The sequence below is a fragment of the Chiloscyllium plagiosum genome, chromosome 9 (genome assembly GCF_004010195.1).
Source record: "Chiloscyllium plagiosum isolate BGI_BamShark_2017 chromosome 9, ASM401019v2, whole genome shotgun sequence".
NCBI lineage: Eukaryota > Metazoa > Chordata > Chondrichthyes > Orectolobiformes > Hemiscylliidae > Chiloscyllium > Chiloscyllium plagiosum.
In genome coordinates this window covers 57257036-57278861 of record NC_057718.1, presented here as the reverse complement: position 1 = coordinate 57278861, position 21826 = coordinate 57257036, and the positions used below count along the sequence as shown (strand labels likewise).

The window sequence follows — 21826 nt, the reverse complement described above, 5'->3', positions numbered from 1 at the left end:
TTCATTTCTTTCCATACAGGATATTCTTTTAATTAATGTAATCATTGAACAGATGATCTGTGATGCTGATCCTGAGCTTGGTGGAGCAGTTCAGCTAATGGGGCTACTGAGAACTTTAATTGACCCTGAGAATATGTTAGCTACAGCAAATGTAAGACATTTAAAATATTTTAGCAATCTTGGATAATAGAATTGTAAATATGAACACTGTATGCATTTTGGGATAATTTGATTTGCTGTTAGTGACCTTGTGCCTCCAACTGTTTTTCTAAAATTAAAGTTCAAACACATTTACTAATTTGATTTTGAAGATAATAGTACTCATATTAAGAATGCACTTGTATGATATGTTGCTATGTATTTCTATTTTAGAAAATCAATTATTTTAAAAGCAGTTGAGGTTGGTGTTTGAAAGAGCCTTTGAGTCTTAAACTCTTGATTACTCATTTACCTCTTCGCCCGTGTCTTGTTGGCATTATTGATGTACTCCCTTTGCTGAAGCCTGATCCTCCAATTACACCTCTCCACAAAATACCACCTCTTCCAACAACTACCTTTGAACTCTTCACCAGTTATTTCCAATTCACACTTTAGTTTAAATTCCTTTTGTCAGTGTTGCTCATCAAGACTGCTCTGTTACTCCCTGTTCATTCAGTGGAACACAGGAACAGGAGTGGCCTTCAGTCTGATCAAGCATGCTCCACAATTCAGTATATTTTTTAGGTTATATTGATTCACCACTCATTCTTCAAAACTCTAGACAGGCCCAGTTTCCCCAAAGTCTCTCCATTGGACAATCCTGTTACTTTGGGAACAGATATTGCAAACCTCCTTGCACTCCCTCCATGTGAGTAATATTCTCGCTCAGGTATAGGGACTAAAACTGCACACAGTGCTCCAGGTACAATCCAACCAAGATTCTCTACAATTAAATTAAGACATTGTCCTCTTGTGATTAAGGCTAACATACCATTAGACTTCCTAATTGCTTGCTGCACCTTCATGTTAGCCCTCGGCTACTTATCAAATCTTACTTCTCAAAACCCTTGAATCTTAGAAAACAACTTGCAATAGTATAGTCCCTTTAACATAACAGAACATGTTAAACGTACAGCACTGGGTGTTTATTGCTGGAGAAGGCTTAGCAAAGATTAACTTATTACGTGATATAATTCATGTATGTTCATTGAGCCCTAGTTTTTACAGATTACTGATATTTTATCACTACTGTTTCTGCTTTTGATTTTTGAAGGTTTTAAATCTATTTTTCAAATATTTTCCTTACTTGGGAATTGAAGTATTTACAAAGGTTTATCTTATTTGTGTGCTGAACCTCGATTTGAATTCAGAAGTTGGATTGTGCAATTGCATAATATCAAAGTATCGATATTCAATTTTTAAAATTTCAGAACTTCAATAATCTAATAGTTAGGGCGGGTTGGACTGAAGGGTCTGTTTCCATGCTGTACATCTCTATGACTCTATGTAATCTTGTCAGTAATCTAATCTAATCTTTTTTAGAAAACTGAGAAGACTGAGTTCCTTAGCTTTTTTTACAAGCATTGCATGCATGTTCTCAGTGCTCCTTTGCTGGCTAATACCACCGATGAAAAACGCAGTGGTAGAGGTGAGTTTCAAACTCATTCAATAAAGTCCATTTGTGTTTCCTTATGTAAATACTTATGAACTTCAGAATGTTGCTTGTGCCTATACTTCATGACATTTGTTATTTCCTGTGTGATTTGTAGGTGGTGCACTAGTTTTTCCATTTGGACCTCTTGAGCCTTTAGACACATTTTCCAGCCCAGTAATTCTGCCATTTCCCTACTTAAAAACTGGAGTGTTGATTGACACCACTGTCAGCCAATGAATTGGAGGCAAGGTGGGACATATGGCTACCGCATACTTTACATGAATAGCAAAACAATCCAAAATTTCACTTGAGCAAATGAAGCTGTTTGAATAAAAAGAGACTCCGCAGACTGCAGTCAACGGAACTCATTACCTCCTCTCAATAAAAATGCGGCAATTTCTCCAGGTAATTGTGGTACCTGGAGGATAGTTGCATGAGAATTGTCCATCCCAGTCACAAGACATTGCAGCCTCCAGATGTGTTGGAGGAAATAATTCAATCTTCTCTATTCTGTCTGGGAATTGTGGTGCTCAGGTATGCAGTGATTTTAAAACACTTGGGAGTAGATTTTCAACATTCAGTGTAATTAGTGATCGAGGTCAAATGTGCCCGTTTTCAGAAGTGTGCCCTCCACCAAAATTCTTCTCAAACCCATTTCCATACTGTGAGATGCAAACTCTACTGTAAACCTGAAAACAGGCAATACTTTCAAACTAAATTGATAATCTGCAAATATATGGGCATTACTCTGAACTTAGACATCTGAGAAATTCACCATTTTGATTTTAAAAATTAGATCCTTGATTTGTTTGAGTAGTAACTTCGACTAATTGAGTTGAAAATTGATTTATCTGTTGTAACCAGCTTTTTAATCCATGTCAATCCCATCTGCAAAATTTTAAAGTACTGAGCAATTTGCTAGTTATATTAGGGAATTTTAGATGGTTTCTTTAATTTGTTATCAAGTTTTTAAGACTTGGCTAATTATGTTCATTAGTGGCCAAAGGGGCAAGTTTAATTTATAGACCTTCTTCAAAGTCCTACAGGCAAGCTGTTAACAAATTCCAAATGATGATGATTTCTTACTGAGGGTGTGCTTAGTTTTTAGGTGGGCTCAGCTACAGAAGAAGTTGATTTACTTAATTCTTGGAATCTTTTCAATGCTCTGCTGAATTCGTGTGAACAGATCTGTGCAACTGACTAGAAATTCGACCCCTCGGTTTCAGTTGGATACAATTACACAAGACTGTGCGTTGCAACCCCCATGGAAACTGATAACTTATTTGAAAACAGGAACCCCTGCATTACCAACTAAGTTAACTTATGGACAAGATTTCACCATCTAGGATTTGTACTGTAGCTAGTTAATCTAGGATTTGTACTATAACTAGTAGATTAAACATTTGTGAATGAGCTACCAGTTTATTAAGCCTAAAGGATGAGTTAAGATTTTGCATTAATGGACTGACAAATATAGCCTACAAAGTGCTTTTGTTCTCTGTAATACTTCTGAAAAATATGTAGCATCAGATGAATGGTCCCAGTGTCTTTCCTAGCTCTTTTGCAAGCGTTCACCTCTTTTCACTATGCTAGCTTGAAACCTCAGATTGTCTTTCAGCAGCGTTTCTATATAATCAGCGAAGCACACCTCGGAGTCTCTGTTCCCAGAATTTTCAAGAACCCTATTGGGTTTTTTCCACTTTCTTTTAAACATAAACTGAGCCCTAAAAGCTTTGCAACACACACAGTTTTCTCTGCTTCGTTGTGCACCTTTTGTGCTCTTTACTGCTTGTGTTTCTTCTCTGTGAGCCCCTCGGAAAGGTGTTTAAAGATTGCCACTTAACACTTTGATGGATTTAGATTAGATTACTTAGTGTGGAAACAGGCCCTTCAGCCCAACAAGTCCACACCGCCCCGCCGAAGTGCAACCCACCCATACTCCTACATTTACCCCTTACCTAACACTACGGGCAATTTAGCATGGCCAATTCACCTGACCTGCACATCTTTGGATTTCTTTCTGTTTTTCTCCTATGGCCATCTGGGATCACACAGGCATTACTCTGAATGCAGGTGTTTGAAGAATTCAACATACCTTTCTTAAAAATTCACATTTTTCCTTAAGTTCAATGGATATTTTAAGTATTTTTAAGAGATCAGCATTTGTTACATTTGAGAGCAAATTTGAACATGGAGCTAAACATTTAATTGCAATATCAATATTTTTAGACTCGCATATGGTTCTAAGCAAATTAAATTTAGAAAAGATGAGATTAAAATTATCCATTTAATATCTTATTATAGTACCTTAATTAGCATTTTGCAAAAGTCCCCTAAGTCTGGAATTGGGCAGTTACTTTTCTTGAACCTAGATACCTAGCAATATCTTTCCAGGGCATATTTTACTAGTCTTTAAGCCTGTAGCTGTTTATCCACTTGCCAAATGCTCCTAAATACATACAGAACAACCTCGATTATCTGAACGAGACGGGCAGGGTGTAGTTTGTTCAGATAACTGATGGTAAACAATCAGATCAGGTATCCAAACAAAGGAAGCATTTATGGTACCTTGAGATCTTGTTTGGATAATCCGAAATTCAGATAATTGATGTTCGGATAACTGAAATTGTTCTGTAGCTACCATACGTATTATTGTATATAGAAAATGGTTTGAGGCTTTTCTTATGTATCTCTGCTTGCCCTTCAAAACAGCTGAGCTCTTTAGACTGATTGGTCTATCTTGGTCAAAGGCTCTTCTTCGACCAGTGTCTGTAGAAAAAATGTCCTGAGATTAGGCCGTGGAGCCCATTCCAAAAGTAATATTTGAAAAATCTTTGCTCTTGATGACTTTGCAATGAGAAATGTTAAGATTAGAGCTCAATGTTTAGTAGTGGATTGGTAAATTTACATACCTGTTGTAGAACTTCAGGGTAGATTAAGTATCTTGAATCTTGAGCTTTAGTACATCACTGAATTTATTGCTGTCTTTTCAAAGTAATCTAGATTGACAGATTGTATATCAATCTGGAAGGGAGCAGCAAAAATCCAATGGCCTGGTGTCTTAGCCTTGTTGGCAACTATTAACAAAGTTGGCATAAACAGCACTTGCACATGCTAGTGTTAATTTAAGGATGGAACAATTTATCTGCAGATTTAACATAGCGAGGAGTCTGTTGGCAGTTCTACCCTCATTTGGCACATGAGGCCACTGAAATGATCTAAATGATGGTAGCTCGTTTTTAACTTAAGTAGTTAGTGATGCTTTATTACTGCTGAAAGGTTTTAAGTTGTTTTTTTGGGAAGTATGTTGATTTCTCGAGATGATATTTCAAATTAACAAAATAAATTCAGAGCAATATTAAATTTGCAGTAATTTGGCCTTTACATCACAAGGATTAGAGATATGAAAGTGAAAAATTGAAATAATTTAAACAATAAATACTACAGTGTGGGAACCTTCAGTGTTTTCTAAATTAATGAACTAGGATTGAATAGCTTCCTAATTTAGTATTGAACTGTATTAACAATAAATGTTTTTAACTTTATCCTGTACTTGATTTATTAATTAGATGCAGGAATAGATGAATCCAATAGGAATACTGCTTTTTGTTCTGGTAAGTTTCATGTTTATTTATTGAACTCGTGTATTTTATGTAAGTGAAAGGTGTCTCATCTGGATTTTAAACAGTAAAATTACTGAAAACTCTTGCTTTGTTTTGGAAGAAATGTGTTAAGTACCTGGGTAGCTATTGATGAGCCCACTTGAAAGCAGCTGTTAAACAATCATAATTAGTGATTGCCTTCGTAAAACATCTGTAGATTAATTTTCAATGTAGTTAGTTTTATAGAAAGTAGTTTTCAGCTATTATGCCACCTAGCTCATGTTGGCACTTAAATTTAAACAGCAAGAAATTTGTATTTTGATTTTAAAGCAGTCTTCTGATTTCATGTTTTGTTGGATAGCATGGATTGACTGTAATTAACTGCATTTTGTAGGGATGAGGCCTGATGAGCTGTGTAGAGTTACTGACAGTAACTAGCATGTTTTTGGAGTCCTAATATTTAGCTTCAGTGACTTTGAACAATGTAAGCAAAGAATTATCTAATTGCTCTTCCTCTTGATTGTTATCTTTCACCTGCATGAAAACGTGCTCATGTTTGTGTGGTGCTAGGCAGATCATAGAATGATACACCATAGGAGGATGCACTTCATGCCTGTGCAAATACTTTGGTTGGCTGTCTTTAATTCTGATTCTTTATCCTTGTACATTATTGTAAATTGGGTATTTCCAAATGTTATTATTGAATCTATTTTCATCCACCTGTTTTGGATAGTGAATTTCAGATCATAGTTTGCTGGGTTTTTTTGAGGAACTTTGGTTCTTCTGTCAATAAACTTACACTTTACATTCTCTGATCACTGAACTTTCTACCACCAACAACAGTCTTCTCATTTATTCTATCAAATTTCCCCTTCACATTCTGCACTCTAAAGGATAAAGTCACAGCAACTGTAACCTCTTCATATGCGTCAGGTCTGCCATTCCTCACTTCATTATAGGAAATCTTTTCTGATTCTTTCCTGTGAACTTAAATATTTTTTTTCGTGTGAGGCCTAGAATTGAACACCATTTTCTAAATGAGGCATCTGGTTTATAAAGGTTTTATGTAACGTTTATGCTTTTCCACAAGCTAATGAAGTCATGTCTTGTATACTTAAACTGCCATTTGAATTTGTCTTGGCATCTTCAAAGATTGTTCACATACTTTCTTGAGTCTCTATCTATTCTTCCTTCAAAATTGTACTATGATCTACTCTTATCATATGATACGTAAAATATGTACTGCTAATCAGACTCTCTTTGAAAAGAATGAAGATGTGTTGAAAAGCATCTAGTACTTCTGAAACTACACTGCAAAAATATCTTTGGGAAAATGGAAGAAAGGAAAATCATGTTGGCATCTTTAATGAGAGCATAGCTTTAATCCTTACTGCATGAAATGCAATCTTAAGCTTAAGTAAGAGTAAAATGTAATTTTCACTTGCCCAACATGTTATGAAGTCAAACAAACTATCTCCTATTGTATCTGTCTAAAACGTATTTGCAAGATGTGTCTTTTCAACTGTTTGAGACTGCCAAAATCCAAATGTGTTCTGACTTTAACTTTAAGGTTAGTTTCTGTTTTGTGACTGCCCTAGTTTCCCACTGAGATCGAACACAGGCAGATGATTTCTTTGAGGATCATATTTTCTTCTAAAGAACAAAGATTTGCATTTCATAAGCCTGGTTCGGTTTTGAACCAAAAGGACAGAGGTTAAATGCAGTTTTAATCTTTTAATCCTTTCACCCTGTTTCTGACTAGTTCTCAAAATGAATCTAAAGATGTTAGCTTCAAATGCATGACAAAGTTTTATCTTTTGGTTTTAGATAACTTCCAGACAGCACAGCTGTTGGCCTTGATTCTAGAGCTACTCACTTTCTGTGTAGAACATCACACATATCACATCAAAAACTACATCATGAACAAAGATTTACTTCGAAGAGTTTTGGTATTGATGAATTCAAAGCATACTTTTCTCGCCTTATGTAAGTGAACACTTCTAAAACTAATTACAGTCTTGGTATTTATTTGTCTTTTGTAGATTCATAGAGACATATAGTGTAGAAACAGGCCTTTCAGCTCACCACATCGATGCTGACCATCTAGATGTTAACCAGTGTTTGCCACTTATTTTGTCTTGTTCTTTAATAGCTTATCAGATTTTCATCTCTTACATTAATTTGAAAAGCAAATTCTATGGCTGTCCAAGATAACTAGGTTACTCAGTCAAAACTATGATTGGAAGTCCCCTTCTAGGCCAGCGTCCTTTTTTCTGTGATATAGCAGTTTTCATAATTCACTCTGATACAGTGGAGATGGCAACTTGTTCCTATTGCCCCCAGAATAGGGTATTCTCTGTACACCTAATAAAGCTAGACTAGGATGCTTTCAAAATAGTCTAAATTTAGAAACAAAAAAGGTTCAAAGAGAATTGGCGGTCATGATACAGAGAACTTTATAATTACTCCATTCCTGCAGAATGTTATGAAAAAGATTAAGAATGGAATGCTTAATCAAGCATAAGAAATTATATTTTAACCATCAGTGCTCAGGTTAGACAGTACCTAAAGAATTTTGAGCAGTTCTGGAACCAAAGCTTAGGACACAATGGCCTTGGTGGATTGATAGATGGAAAAGATCATTTAAATGTCAGGATAAAATATGCATTCAAGGCATGTAGTGGAAAACAACATAGATATTTATAGCTGAATGTAAAATGTTGGATGAAATAAATGTAAGAGGTGCAAAATTCCTAGCGGGACCTTTGCGGCAACCTAGTCAAAATAATAAGGAAGAGCAATTTTTAATGAGGTGTGTAGATGAGAGTAGCGCAGTTGATGCATTTTATATGTTTTTTAGCAAAACCTTTAACAAGGTCCCACATAGAGACTAATAAAGAAGGTGGATAAGAAGCAGCTATTCCCCTTAGTTGAAGGGTCAATAATGAGGGGACATAATTCTGAGATGAAGGACAGGTGGTTTAGAGGGGATATATGAAAAATATCATTGAGGGTGTTATGGATTTGGAGTGCACTGTCTGGAAGAGTAACATCTCATTACTATTAAAAAGGCTGTGGTTGAGCACTTGAAATGTCATACAATCAGTGTTATGGGCCAAATGCTGAAAAGTGGAATTTGCATAGGTAGGTTAGTGCTAACCCAATTGATGAGAGGCTGCTTCTGTTTGTCTGAGACCAAAAAATAATAGTTACCAGATATTTTTGTGACTAAAAGACTGCTTCCATTTTTTTTTGGCACATATCAGTGATGTAGGATTAAATATGGGGGCAAGCTTGAGAAGTTTGCATGTGGTTTTTAAAAAAAAAGGTGCTTGCTCATGAAGAAGAGTACTGCAACCTGGTCAGGTGGGCAGCAAGTGACAAATGAAATTCAATTCAGAGAATTGTGGTAAATACACCTGCTCTTGACAAACAGTACAAATGTGTATGTCAGAAATGTTCAGGGGAGAAGATAGCCAAACAAGTAAATAATGTGGTTAAGGGAACAGAATTGGAAACAATGAGATATCCAGGTAATATTATGGGGTCCCAGATTTGAATGGTGGAATTTGAATTCATTAGATTCTTAATTCCAGATTTCACTTTAATGATGACCATAGTGTTTTGTTGATTCGTCATTAAAAACCCATGTAATTCACTGATATAGAGACATCGAGATGTACAGCACGGAAACAGACCCTTTGGTCCAACTTGTCCATGCCGACTAGATATCCCAAACCAATCTGTTCCATCTGACAGCACCTGGCCCATATCCCTCCAAACCCTTCTATTCATATTGTCATCCAGATGCCTTTTAAATGTTGCAATTGTACCAGCCTCCACCACTTCCTCTGGCAGTTCATTCCATCCTCTGCGTGAGTATGTTGCCCCATAGGGGTCTCTTTTATATCTTTTCCCCCCCTCACCTTAAACCTATGTCCTTTCGTTCTGGACTCCCTGACCCCAGGGAAAAGACTTTGTCTATTTATGCTATCCATGCCCCTCATGATTTTATAAATCTCTATAAGGTCACCCCTCAGCCTCCGACGCTCCAGGGAAAACCAGCCCTAGCTTATTAAACCTCTCCCTATAGCTCAAATCCACCAACCCTGGCAACATCCTTGGAAATCTTTTCTGAAAAATTTCACAACATCTTTCCGATAGGAAGGAAACCAGAATTGCACACCATATTCCAAAAATGGCCTAATCAATGTCCTGTACAGACACAACATGACCTCCCAACCCCTGTACTCAATACTCTGACCGATAAAGGAAAGCATACCAAATGCTGCCTTCACTATCCTATCTACTTGCGACTCTACTTTCAAGGAGCTATGAATCTGCAGTCCAAGGTCTCTTTATTCAGCAACTGTCCCTAGGACCTTACCATTAGGTGTATAAGGCTTTCCTTTCCCAAAATGCAACACCTCACATTTATCTAAATTAAACGCCATCTGCCACTCCTCAGCCCATTGGCCCATCAAATCAAGATCCCACTGTAATCCGGGGTAACCTTCTTTGCTGTCCACTGCACCTCCAGTTTTGGTGTTATCTGCAAACTTACTAACCATATGCTCACATCCAAATCATTTATATAAATGACAAAAAGTAGGGAACCCAGCACCAATCCTTGTGGCACTCCACTGGTCACAGGCCTCCAGTCTGAAAAGCAGCCCTCCACCACCACCCTCTGTCTATTATGTTTGAGCCAGTTCTGTATCCAAATAGCTAGTTCTCCCTGTATTCCATGAGATCTAACCTTGCTAACCAGTGTCCCATGGGGAACTTTGTCGAATGCCTTACTTAAGTCCATATAGATCACATCTACCACTCTGGCCTCATCAATCCTCTTTGTTACTTCAAAAAACTCAATGAAGTTTGTGAGACTTGATTTCCCATGCACAAAGCCATGTTGCAGTCCTTGCCTTTCCAAATACATGTACATCCTGTCCCTCAGGATTCCTTCCAACAACTTGCCCACCATCGACGTCAGGTTCACTGGTCTATAGCTCCCTGGCTTGTCCTTACCATCTTTCTTAAATGTTGACACCATTGGACACATTTCTTCATCTGCCTTCCCTGTTAGGCCCCTTGCATTGAAATAAATGCAGTTTAATTTCAGTCCTACCTTTTGTTTGTCCCTGCCTGCCCTATTTGACTTGCTTCTGTTCTCAACTGTACCAGTCTCAGATTGATCTCTTCCCTCACTATCTTCCTGGGTCCCAAACCCATCCACCTCCTCCCCCCCCCCCCCCCCCCCCCCAATCCTCCCGTGCAGCTCTAGCAAATCTCCCTGCCAGTATGTTAGTCCCCTTCCAATTTAGGTGCAATCTGTCCTTCTTGTACAGGTCACTTCTACCCCAAAATAGCTTCCAATGTATACTTCAGGAAAGGAAACTTTTGTCATTGCCTGGTCTACATGTGACTCCAGACTCTGCGCAATGTGATTGACCTTTAACTACTGTTTTGACAATTAGGAATGGAAAATAAATGCTGGCCCATTCAATGATAACCTGCATCCTGTAATTGATTTTTTTAAAAAAGGATACTTGTATTAGCTGAGGTAGTATAAAAAGGAAATTATGCTAAAAAGTATATTAGGTTGCAGTTAAAGTAACAGATCTCTCAGAAATTGCGTTGTACTAAAGAGATTAGAGGCCAGTTCTCTGTACTCTGGAATAGAGAATTGTCGCTCTGATTGGATGGGTTGGGTCTGTTTTCTTTGAAACCAGCAAAACTATAAAACAATTGAGGGGCCTACATAGAATGAACAAGTTTTTCTTTTTACCTGAGAATACAAGTCAGTCCCCCATTGAGCTTCGGTTTTACATAATTAGATTGACTAGAGGGGATTGAAATTTTTACTTTCCTCCAGATGTTGGTACTCACTGCTGAAAACGTGGTTGTGGCAGAAGCCCTCACCACTTTTTAAACAGCACCTGGATGCATTTTAAGTGTTGCAAACCACAGGGCTACACAGACTTAAGAGTTGGAATGTGGGATTAAGCTGCGGGACTCATTTTTGGCTGGCACTGTCGCCCAGAGGCCCACTGAAGATGTTACCTATTAGGATGATGAAACGTCTGGAAACAAACCTTCCAGCTCAGCGTGCAAGCCTACATCCACAATGGGCTGTCTCCTGTGTTGTGAATGATGAGTCTTAATGTAGTGGAGTACATCAGAATTATGCCTAGACTCCAAGGATTAAATTAAAATCAGGACTTGACCACAAAAATCAAAAATGACTTACCTGTCTTTCAAATGAGATTGTTTAGGTGGGCGTACAGATCATGTGGCATTATTTGGATGAAGAGTGGGGGAGTTACCACTATATTCTGATTAACATTTATGGTTTGTGTTGGAAGGTGTTAAAGGCGCTTTGGTGAGTTGTTCCTGTATATTTTGTGGATGGTATGCACTGCTGCAACTGGGTGTAGGTGGTGGGTAGGTTTCCAATCACTCGATTGCTTTGTGGTGTCAAGCTTCTTCAGTGTTGTTGGAGTTGCACTTATCCAGGCAAGAGGCAAATTTCATCAATTTCCTAAGTTAATCTTTATTGATGTGGACAGGAATTGAAGAGTCAGGTCGTGCATAAACTGTAGAATTCCTGGTCTGTAAATTGCCCTTCTAGCCCCAGTATTTGAGGCTAATCCAGTTCAGTTTCTAATCAGTGGTACTTTACAGGAGATATTGAGATATTCAGTGGTGATAATGCCCTCCACGAGGATGGTGCTGAATATTGTTCAAGCATCACTGCGCATCCCACTTGTAACCTTTTATGAAGAAGAGAATATCATTGGTTGGCCAAGGATCTTACCCCACATAGCTGAAGAACTGATGCATTTGTATCTTAGAACTGAGATGTTTGACTTCCAATAACCAAAGCCATTGGAGAGTTTTCTCTCTGTTCTCCACTGATTCCAGTTTTGCAAGGACATTGACGTCATACTCCATCAAATCCTGCCTTGATGTCAAGGGATTCATTCTTGCCTTGCTTCTGGAGTTTAGCTTTTTTGTCCATGTTTTTTTCCAAGGCATTGACTGAGTGACCTTGACAGAATCCAAACTGATAACATTATATGTAAGATCAACAACCGCACAATTCTGACTGCCATTGCTAGCAATGGCAAAGTTCATAATTAATGTTACTGCCTGCTTCACATCAAGTCCCAAATCCAGAGAGAGTTTGTGGGCAGTTTATTGCTGACTAACTGCCATTAGGCAATACCGTTAATCACTGAGCATCATTTTGCTGCTGATAGTGTAAATTGGTTGACATTGTCTTGCCTTTTGTGGACATTCTTGGACATGAAACATTTCTAAGCTAATAATATGTAAACAGAGTTTGAGTTTAAAAAAAAGTGCTATTAATGGAAAAGGGAGGGATGAAGGAAATGTGATTAGATGTTAAGCAAGGTCTTAAAGTTCTTCGCCACTGAAATTGTCCTAAGTGGGCAGCCAGTGATATTGAAATTGTTGCTCATGCTACATGTAGTCAAGAGCAGTTTCCAGCTTTAGAGGTATCGAGCTTAAAGGAATCCTGAGTCATCTGACCCTTGATGTTAAGTAGTCAGAGAATTTAAAAGCTTTGGAGTTGTTAGTAATGGGAGGGCTTTGTGTAATCAGTATATATATGGAAGCTGATCCTGTTAAAGATAATGTTGCTAAAGGTTGTTGTTTAAACAATAAATATCAGGAATCAAGAATGCATTCAAGCTCAATGCATAAACATGTGACTCAGGAAGAGAAATTTGAGTTATGCATTAGTAATAGACTAACCACAACGATGAGGTGCACTAAAGATGCTGAGAAGAAAATGCTGGGAAACAGAAAATAGCATCACACAGGTGAAGAGAGACCGTAACCTAGCAGCCTCAAGAATGTCACAATTTTAGGCTGAATGATGTGCAAGCTGGATCAGAGAAGTACATGCTGAATGTGTAATTGAATGACAATGCTTTTAAGGAACTTTGAGAGAAAAGGCAGTCTGAGAGAAATTGGAAATGAACCTGGGACTGATGGTTTTGAAGGAAGTAAAGATGGGGCAAGTGCTGTAGGATACAGATGATGTTGGTAACCATGAGGCCAAGCAAAAACTGCTCAGGAGCAGATTGTACAAGTAAATGTTAGGTTTTAGAGAGATGCAATTGAAAAGGGAGATTGTGTGCAAAGATAAAAAGTATGGCACACTGGAGACTAAACCTTGAAGGGCTGCTGGGAGGAGTTGAAGTGAATTTTGGTGTAATTGAAGGATTTGACCACAGAGCAAAACAAGCTATATTGGAAGTAGTTGAAACTAGTGAGAAGTACTGAGATCTAAGTAAGCAGTTACTTTTTTTCTGAAAATAGGTGCACTGCGTTTTATGAGGAGGATAATTGGACTAAAGGATGAATTCTATAATCGTTACATCACAAAAGGAAATCTCTTCGAACCAGTTATAAATGCCTTTTTAGATAATGGAACCAGATATAATCTACTTAATTCAGCAATAATTGAACTCTTTGAATTTATCAGAGTGGTAAGTTTCTGTTAGTGTAATAGTTTGTTTTAAAATTTATATTTATAGAAATTCCTCATTAAATCTTCCAAAAGTTACAATTTTCTACCATTCTGAAGTATGTCCTCAATACTTATTTGTTATCATGTTTGTTACTACAGGAGGATATCAAGTCACTTACAACACACATAGTTGACAACTTCTACAAAGCACTGGAACACATAGAATATGTGCAAACATTTAAAGGACTCAAGCTGAGATATGAGCAGGAAAGGGATAGACTTCAAAATCAGAAACTGAACAGGTAGGAGAATCAATTGAAGCTCCTTAATACATGTTCAACTCTATTTCACAGATCATTGCTTAAAAGTGTTGAATCTTAAAAAAAAAAGTTCAAGTTCAATATTTGTGTATACTCTAGTATATGGCTTGTATGATACAAACAGTATATGTTATAAATTATTAGACTTATTCTCACCAGGCATGTAATCAAATATTAGTTTTGAGATTCTCAGACTGTGATCTGACTTGAAGAATAGAACAGAGTTCCCATTTGGAATGGAGAGGAGCTGAAGGTAGGAATAAGAACATGAGCAAAGATTTGTTCAGGGTGTTTTAAACCTGACCAGTTGCAGGTGTAGTATGGAGAAGAATGGTTTGGATTACTGCATCTATGTCAAAGAATATTTGCTAGCTCACAACTCTCAATATGCTATTCTCAGTCAGTGATCTTGCTGGCTGCATGGCAAGCATTTTGTGTTTTGTCAAATTGCCAACTAAATCTATATAAAATCTATATAAACCTGATGTTTGATTGGTAAGTGCCTACTAACCAGTGAATAAAAACATTGTTGTGTAACAATATGCAAAAACAGAATGCTTCCTAATTTAAATTTGTTCATTTCAGTCAGAGCACAGTTCCTGCTGATCTAGGAAGTCCTTAATTTGACAGCAGAGGGCAACGATTAAATGGCAAGGCATATAGTGTTTGTACTTTTAAAACTATATAGCTCAGTTGGAGCTGGGAGAAGGTTATATGTTGAAATTAATTGAGAAAATACTGAGAATGCACAGCTATTGCATATATTGTGAGTTTCATGTGTTGTACTTAAATGTCACAGATTGAATATATTTTAATTTGATACCAAAAGACGGAGATTTTAATGTCACATACTGATTGTCCAGACTTGCAATGAACACTTACGATTTACAACTTGGGACTATTTAACTTATCACTGTTGATTTGCTCCGGTGTTTGCTAATGTTTTGGATTGGTATTCCACAATTTTGGATTGGTGTTGGAGTTGATACCTTGTTCTTGTCAAATGACGATATTTTAAAAATTAAGCACCTTGAACTACCTACAATTTGGTTCCATAAATTAGCAATATGTGCTACAGTGACTTATTAGTAAGGCTTTTTAAATTATATCAGCATAGGGCAATTGATAACACTTTGGTGAAGAATTTTCTCTCTAACTGAAAATGTTCTTATTTGGTGAGGGAAAGTATTTTCATCAGGATTGAATACAGACCTCTGCTGAGATTAATTTTTTATATTTCTTTTCACATTTATATTTAGTTTGTGGAGGAAATGTTTAAGTAACCGCTTCTAGTGTTTACTATTCTGTTTTGGGGAGTTTGTTTTTGGGTGAACATGCCAGATACTGGTCCATGACAGTGCTGTACTGAAATTTAACAGTGTAGGTATTTTATAATAAAAGTCTCGGTAGGGAAATGGACTTCACTATGCACTTATGTTTGTGGAGTTTTCTAAGGAAAATGGGAAGTGTTGGTTTGCATTCCTTTAGATAATGCTGTATTAATATATACAGTATTTACGAAAACTTGTCTTTGACCGGATGTTATAATTGACAGCAAAATTGTATAAAATATTTAAACAAACTTGACAGTGTTGGTGTTCTCTTTACTGGATGAAATTGCAATCTTGTGTAGTATTTCATGCAAATTATGAATTATACATTCGATTTCCAGTTCTATTTATCAATTGATTTCAGCAGAATCAACTTTGGAATGGTTCAGTTGGCTTTCAGGTCAAACCAGCAAGCGTTTCTGCTTCTCAATCTACTTACGAATTTAAGCTGCAAAGTGCTTGTTTGTCAACATCAGGTGAACCAAGGATCAGACTTGGCTCTGATGCCTCCTGTAATAGAATGTTTGCCAACGCATACTGTTTAGGTTCATGCATGAAGTATGACGACTTGGGCAATGTGTCAGAGGGCTGCAGCCATCCACAAAGCCAAGCCAGCTACCAGTAGAGATCAGCACCTTCTGGCGAAGGGAGCAAGGAGGGAAGAGGAGAAGGAGAAAATGATGAAAGGATTGTACGAAGAATAAAATTGGGGCTTGACAATTTGCATAACTCAGGTTAGCTGATGTGACTGTAAAATGTCTGTCTATAAACAATATATATCTACCTCAGTTTGGAAGTCGAAAAGAAATTCAGCATTCCAAATAACAATTTTTTGTTTCCTGTAAAACTTGCTGACCAATGGTTTATAATGTTTTTCAATTCAGTGTACCATCCATATTACGTAATAATCGGTACCGGAGAGATGCACGTGCATTGGAGGAAGATGAAGAGATGTGGTTTAATGAGGATGAGGACGACGAAGAAGGAGAGGCTCTGGTACCGCACGTAGAGAAATCCAAATCAGAGGATGATTATCCAGACAGTTATGGAAAATTTCTGGAAACTAAAAAGGGTACTGTAATTTTCAGCAATTTAGCAATACATTTTTGTTATACCGTACTTGAGTTTTAAAATCTGAATGCTAAATACCAATAGAAAAGGTTGTTGCACATGCTGCTTCTGTGTGCATTTGATTGTCTTGCCGTTTCCAAATCGTTGGTCTTGGACCCTCCACATTGTTAGCAGTATACAGTTAATGTGCTAGTGTTTGAACATTTCCATTTGGTTGTGAATATCTGTCAGCCTGTCACTGTCCATAAATGCTTAGAAATATAAAACCAAGAAAGCAACATGGAGAATTATTGTCCATGAAATTTTAGATATTAAATAGTTGAAGTGTCCTTGGCTTCCAAACTGAATCTTCTATCATATAACTTTCTGCAAATTTACAGAATCATAGAGTCATACATCACGGAAACAGATCCTTCAGTCCATGCCGAACATAGTTCCAAACTAAACCAGTCCAACCTGCCTGGTCCTGAACCATATCCCTCCCAAACCTTTGGCAATGTTAAATAATTGGGAAAGCTCAGTCATTGGTGGCAATTTTAAAAAAACATGTTTTAAAATAAAATCAAAATCATATATTTTAAATTTTGAAGTAAAAATCTGTCATTCTAACCTTTTGATAGAAATGCATTCCTATCATATTTTTTGTTTACAAGGTGTTACAGCATGTCTTTGGTATTTCTTGCCTTAAAATCTTTAATCTGAGTAAGTATTAATGCATTATTTTGAATAAGTTGAAGTTATTGAAATATTGCCTCCCGACTGTTTAAATGTCAAAAATCTATGGTACTTAATTGTGCAAGCAGATTAAAAATGGAATTTCTTGCATTATTGATTGTGTGAATCATTAGATTACTGCTGTTTTTGTAACTGACAGAATTTATCTACAATTAAATTTTATTGTCAATATTTGCTGAATTCTTCAGTTTGTGCCCTTGCTAATGGGTTAGCAAGGGAGATTTTGCGAAGTATTCCAAAATAGATAATCAGAGAATGATGTACCATAAACACAGCATGCAGCAGCAAACAAGGCCACATAGTGATCTAGAGAAAAATTGTAAAAAAAGTGCAAGTTATTTTGAATGCATACGGCATGTATAACAAGATGGGTGAATTAATAACACATAAGTAAATGAGCATGATATATTAGGCATTACAGAGACAAGTTACAAAGCAACTATTGCCCACATGACTATTCAAAGGTATTTGAAATTTTAGATCATAAAAGTGGTGGAAATCGAAGTGGTGAGGTGGCTCCTTTAGTAAAAGCCAAATCAATTTAGTGAGAATTGATAGTTCAGAGGATAAAAATGTGGAGTTGTTTTGGGTGGAGGCCTTTAAATTCTGTAAAGACTTCTCTGGATTGGAAACTTAAAAAAAACAGCAGAATTCAAGAAGAGAGGGAGATGCACTGCAGTAATTGACATAGGACAATTAATCTAACATCTGACATTGGGGAAAATGCTAGAATCCATTATTGAAGGAGAGAGTATCAGGACATTTAGAAAATCATATCATTATGTTTATTAGGTGACTTTGAAGAAATAAGATTTGATAAAGGGAAACCAAGTAGTAGTTTTGAATTTGGATTGACCAAAGTCATTCGATACAGTTTCATAAAAGCTCTTTGCACAAGATAAGTGCTCAGTGGTTATGATAACAGATTAGTATGGAAAAAGAGTTGGTTAACCAACTGAAAAGTTAGAATAATTTTTAATCAGCTTGTTCAGACAGGGAATGGCACTCCTCTGGGGTAAACCGGACTTAACTCAGACTTTCTGGCCCAGAGACAGGATCTGAATTACAGATACTGCATTATAATGGGTCATTTCAGGTCAGCAAACTCTCAAGCAGATTGCTGCAGGAATCTGTATTGGGTCCTCAATTATTTACTATCAGTCTTGGGTGAAGGGATTTGCCTATATTGTAACCAAATTTGCTGCTGATATAAAGAGAGGTGGGAGGGCAGTCTTCAGGGCAATAGATAGTTCAGTGAGTTGGCACATAAATTTACAAATGTGGGAAGATGGGTTTCACCATCAGAAAAGCAGAATGTTATTGAAATGGGAGAGAAACTTCCAAATGTCCCTGTGCAGAAGAATCTGGGTGTTCATGTTCTTGAAAGATGAGATTATTAAAACACAAGATTCTGATGGACCTTGATAGGGTAGATGCTGGACAGATGTTTAAGACCAGGGCAAAGAGGAAATTCTTCTCCCCACAGAGCTGTAAAGTGGAGTTAGATTTTTGATTAACAAGGAAGTTGAGGTCACAGTCCAATCAGCCATTATCACATTAAACGATGGAAAAGACTCTGGGTATAATGACCACCTCCTCTTAGTTTTATTTTCAAAAATATATTACATTTCCAAGTGTTATAATCAAATTTTATATTTTGTATACTGAAGCGCAAATCATTAATACGTCAAAAAGTGTGGTAATCATAACACTGATCTTTAGGGGAAACCACTGTCCACTTAACCTGAGTCTGAGAAACAAACCGTACATCCAATATACTTTGTATCTTAAGTAAAAACCGAAGAAGCTGGGTTTGCAGAAGCAAAAACAGAAATTGCTGGAAAAGCTCAACAGGTTTGGCAGCATCTTGGGAGAGAAATCAAGAGTTAACATTTCAGGTTGAGTTCTGAGGAAGGGTTACTTGACCTGAAATGTTAACTCTGATTTCTCTCCACTGAAGTTGCCAAACCTGTTAAGCCTTTCCAGCAATTTCTGTATCTCATTTTGTATCCTTCTACAATCTATTGAACTCCATGGGCTATGATTTTGCAAACACACTACTTGAACATCGTACCAGCTACATTACAAAGTTGGTGCAGAGTATTAATTTTTTTTTAAAACGCCCTATGTTTGTGTTCTTATTGAAAGATCTAATTCCAAACTCTCTTTGGGAAAGTCTGCCACTGAATGCAGCCTGCATGTTATGCATGTACCCATGTAAATTTTACCTAGAAAGCCGAGGAGTGCCAATCTATATAGATGCTGACGTATAAAACTTAAGATTACTGTTTAATTGAGATAAACACTTTAATTCGGTGTAATCTGAGCCCTTAAATGTTTTCTTTTTAGCTAAAGAAAGTGAGGACAAGGAAAACCTTCCGAAACGTTCTTCAAGTCCAAGCTTCAAATTTACGTTTTCACATACCTGTGCATCTGGTGCAGCAAATGGAACAAATGGCACTAATAGTAAATCAACGGCAGCTCAGACCGCTCCAGCCAGTTCCACTAGTTCTTCTGCAAAGCATACCAGTTCATCTGCTGCAATGACAGCAAAGGTTTGGGTTACCTTGTGTTCAAATGTCTATTTCAAGTCAGTCTAATGTAGTGTGTTTAATTTTTTTCAAGTATAAATTTGGAATCTGATAATTATTTCTAGACTATGAATTTAGATTCTTGTTTTACATACAGTTGGATGCAAGGATTTGAACTCTTGATCAAACTTGAACAAAATCTCCAGTAGGCTAATTTTGGTAGTACTGTTTTGTTAACTTTTTTTTTGACTTTGCTTTTAATTTTGTGGAACTATTTCAAACAAATGTTTAGCGCAATGTAGTGAAAATGCTATACATGTTGCTGTAGAGTTGTACTGCAACTTAAATTGTGTGTAAATGATCTACTTCAAATTGTGTCCTTGCCAATGATGTTTTAATATGTTTTCAGTAGGAAAGCTACATGCTTCTTTAAAGTTTTGTTTTTCCTGAATTTCTTTAGGGAGGTCTAGTGGGACTTGTAGATTATCCTGATGATGAGGAAGAGGAGGAGGAAGAAGAAGCATCACCAAGAAAACGACCTCGTCTAGGCTCATAATTGACGCATGTGATGGATGACTTCGGGGTCTGATACAATGGTGCATCTGTTCCTTAAGCTTGGGGTCTTAATCAGGAATGGCTGCTTCACTGTGATTACAGAAGATGCAATGCAAGGAGTAGCAAACAGTGTGCCAATGTTTCAACTAGAGGGCTTGAGTTCTGTGTGGCAGCACTATGCCACTGGGGAACTGGACCTCTCTGGAACAAACTTGGAAAGGAAAACCAGCCAATCAGGCTGGCAGGGCTAGCAGTTAGTGAATGGGAACCTGATTGACAGTTTCCCAAATGGGGAAGAGATTCAGATTTGGGGCGGGCTAGGGAAAGCTTGAGCAAGGGAGCAGGAACTGCACAAAAATGATGTTTGGGAATTCTTTGCCAGGAAACAAAAACTGGAATAGGCGTGCGAAGTATCAGTTGAAAATCCTTTCAGTCTGAAATGAATTAGGTGCTGTCCCATGTGTTAATCCTCATTTTTGTTTAGTTTGCCTCCAATTCCAAGTTTTAAATTGGAGAGAAGGAAACCTGTCAAAATCTAAGCAGAGGAATTCAACCTACTACTGGGACCATAATGATGAGACTGCCACCATGTTCACTGGATCTTTGAGCATCCAATGGGCCTGTTAAGCATTTTCTAATCAAAATGGTGAATGGTTGGAAAAGCACAGAAGTATATGCACCTCAGTCATGTGCTGTACTACAGATAGGCTTGTGAAATAGTCTATGTGTAAAAGCTGATGCTGGTGACTGCAGCAAGAGTGGTTTATGAGCAAGACTGTTGCTTTTATCTCATCTACTGTTATATGTTGTGGCAGTTCCCCAGGCCAAAAGTACCACTTAACAAAAACAACATCATCCCAATCTGATTTATATATTTTTTTGGGGTATTTTGTTGCAGGTTAATATATCATTATAACTGTTAGGCAAGTTTCTTTTAGGGAACACTAATTTTAACAACTGACTGATAGTAACACTGGGGAGTTGTACCAGCTGCAACAAATGAGTCTTAACTAGTCTGCCTTTGCTCAGACAGTCAGTCAGTCATCTCTGTGCAGTAGTTAAGATCTAAGCACAGTAGAAGGCTCAAGTTAGGTTCCAGATGCTTTTATTGCACAGTGTGGTGTTCTGGTTCATTTTTAATACAGTGGTTAACGCAGGTTGTTAAACCAGCTGTAGCCAAATAGCCAACTGGCAATCTGTGTGTTACAAAATGAAATCAAAACTTTTTAAAGCTTTTTTTTTGAAGTCATCTGCATCCCTTGGTATTTTGGAGGTTTTGTAGCTCAACTTAAATATTCTTTGGAAAAAATGGGCCGTCTGTCATGTAGATATGAAGTATAGTTTTTCCATAAAACAGAAGTTTATTTTGTATGGATGAATAACCACCACTGTAACTGTTATTTTACACTGTTTGTATACGTGTTGATATTAATGAAGCAATGTAAGATTCAGGAATTAAAATGTGACCCTGTAATTCCATAAACAGAATGCTGTTGTGTCTATTTTCTGGTAAAGGTCAGAACTTTAATTTTAAAGGTGCTGAATTGT

General features: G+C 37.2%; 1 protein-coding gene across 2 annotated transcripts in view; it reads left to right on the top strand.

Moving 5' to 3' along the window:
• The window catches only part of LOC122552882 (serine/threonine-protein phosphatase 4 regulatory subunit 3B), a 55897-nt gene extending 34136 nt beyond the window's left edge, over positions 1 to 21761 (top strand). The window contains exons 8-16 of one of the 2 annotated variants that reach the window (XM_043696022.1): positions 20 to 151; positions 1522 to 1627; positions 5203 to 5247; positions 7063 to 7221; positions 13585 to 13754; positions 13895 to 14037; positions 16271 to 16458; positions 19542 to 19747; positions 20184 to 21761. In XM_043696022.1, coding sequence (XP_043551957.1) covers positions 20 to 151; positions 1522 to 1627; positions 5203 to 5247; positions 7063 to 7221; positions 13585 to 13754; positions 13895 to 14037; positions 16271 to 16458; positions 19542 to 19747; positions 20184 to 20279 — 1245 coding nt within the window. In that variant the 3' untranslated portion in view covers positions 20280 to 21761. The remainder of the gene's footprint in view (positions 1 to 19; positions 152 to 1521; positions 1628 to 5202; positions 5248 to 7062; positions 7222 to 13584; positions 13755 to 13894; positions 14038 to 16270; positions 16459 to 19541; positions 19748 to 20183) is intronic. The other variant, XM_043696023.1, reaches the window with a different exon arrangement.
• The last annotated feature ends 65 nt before the right edge of the window (positions 21762 to 21826 follow it).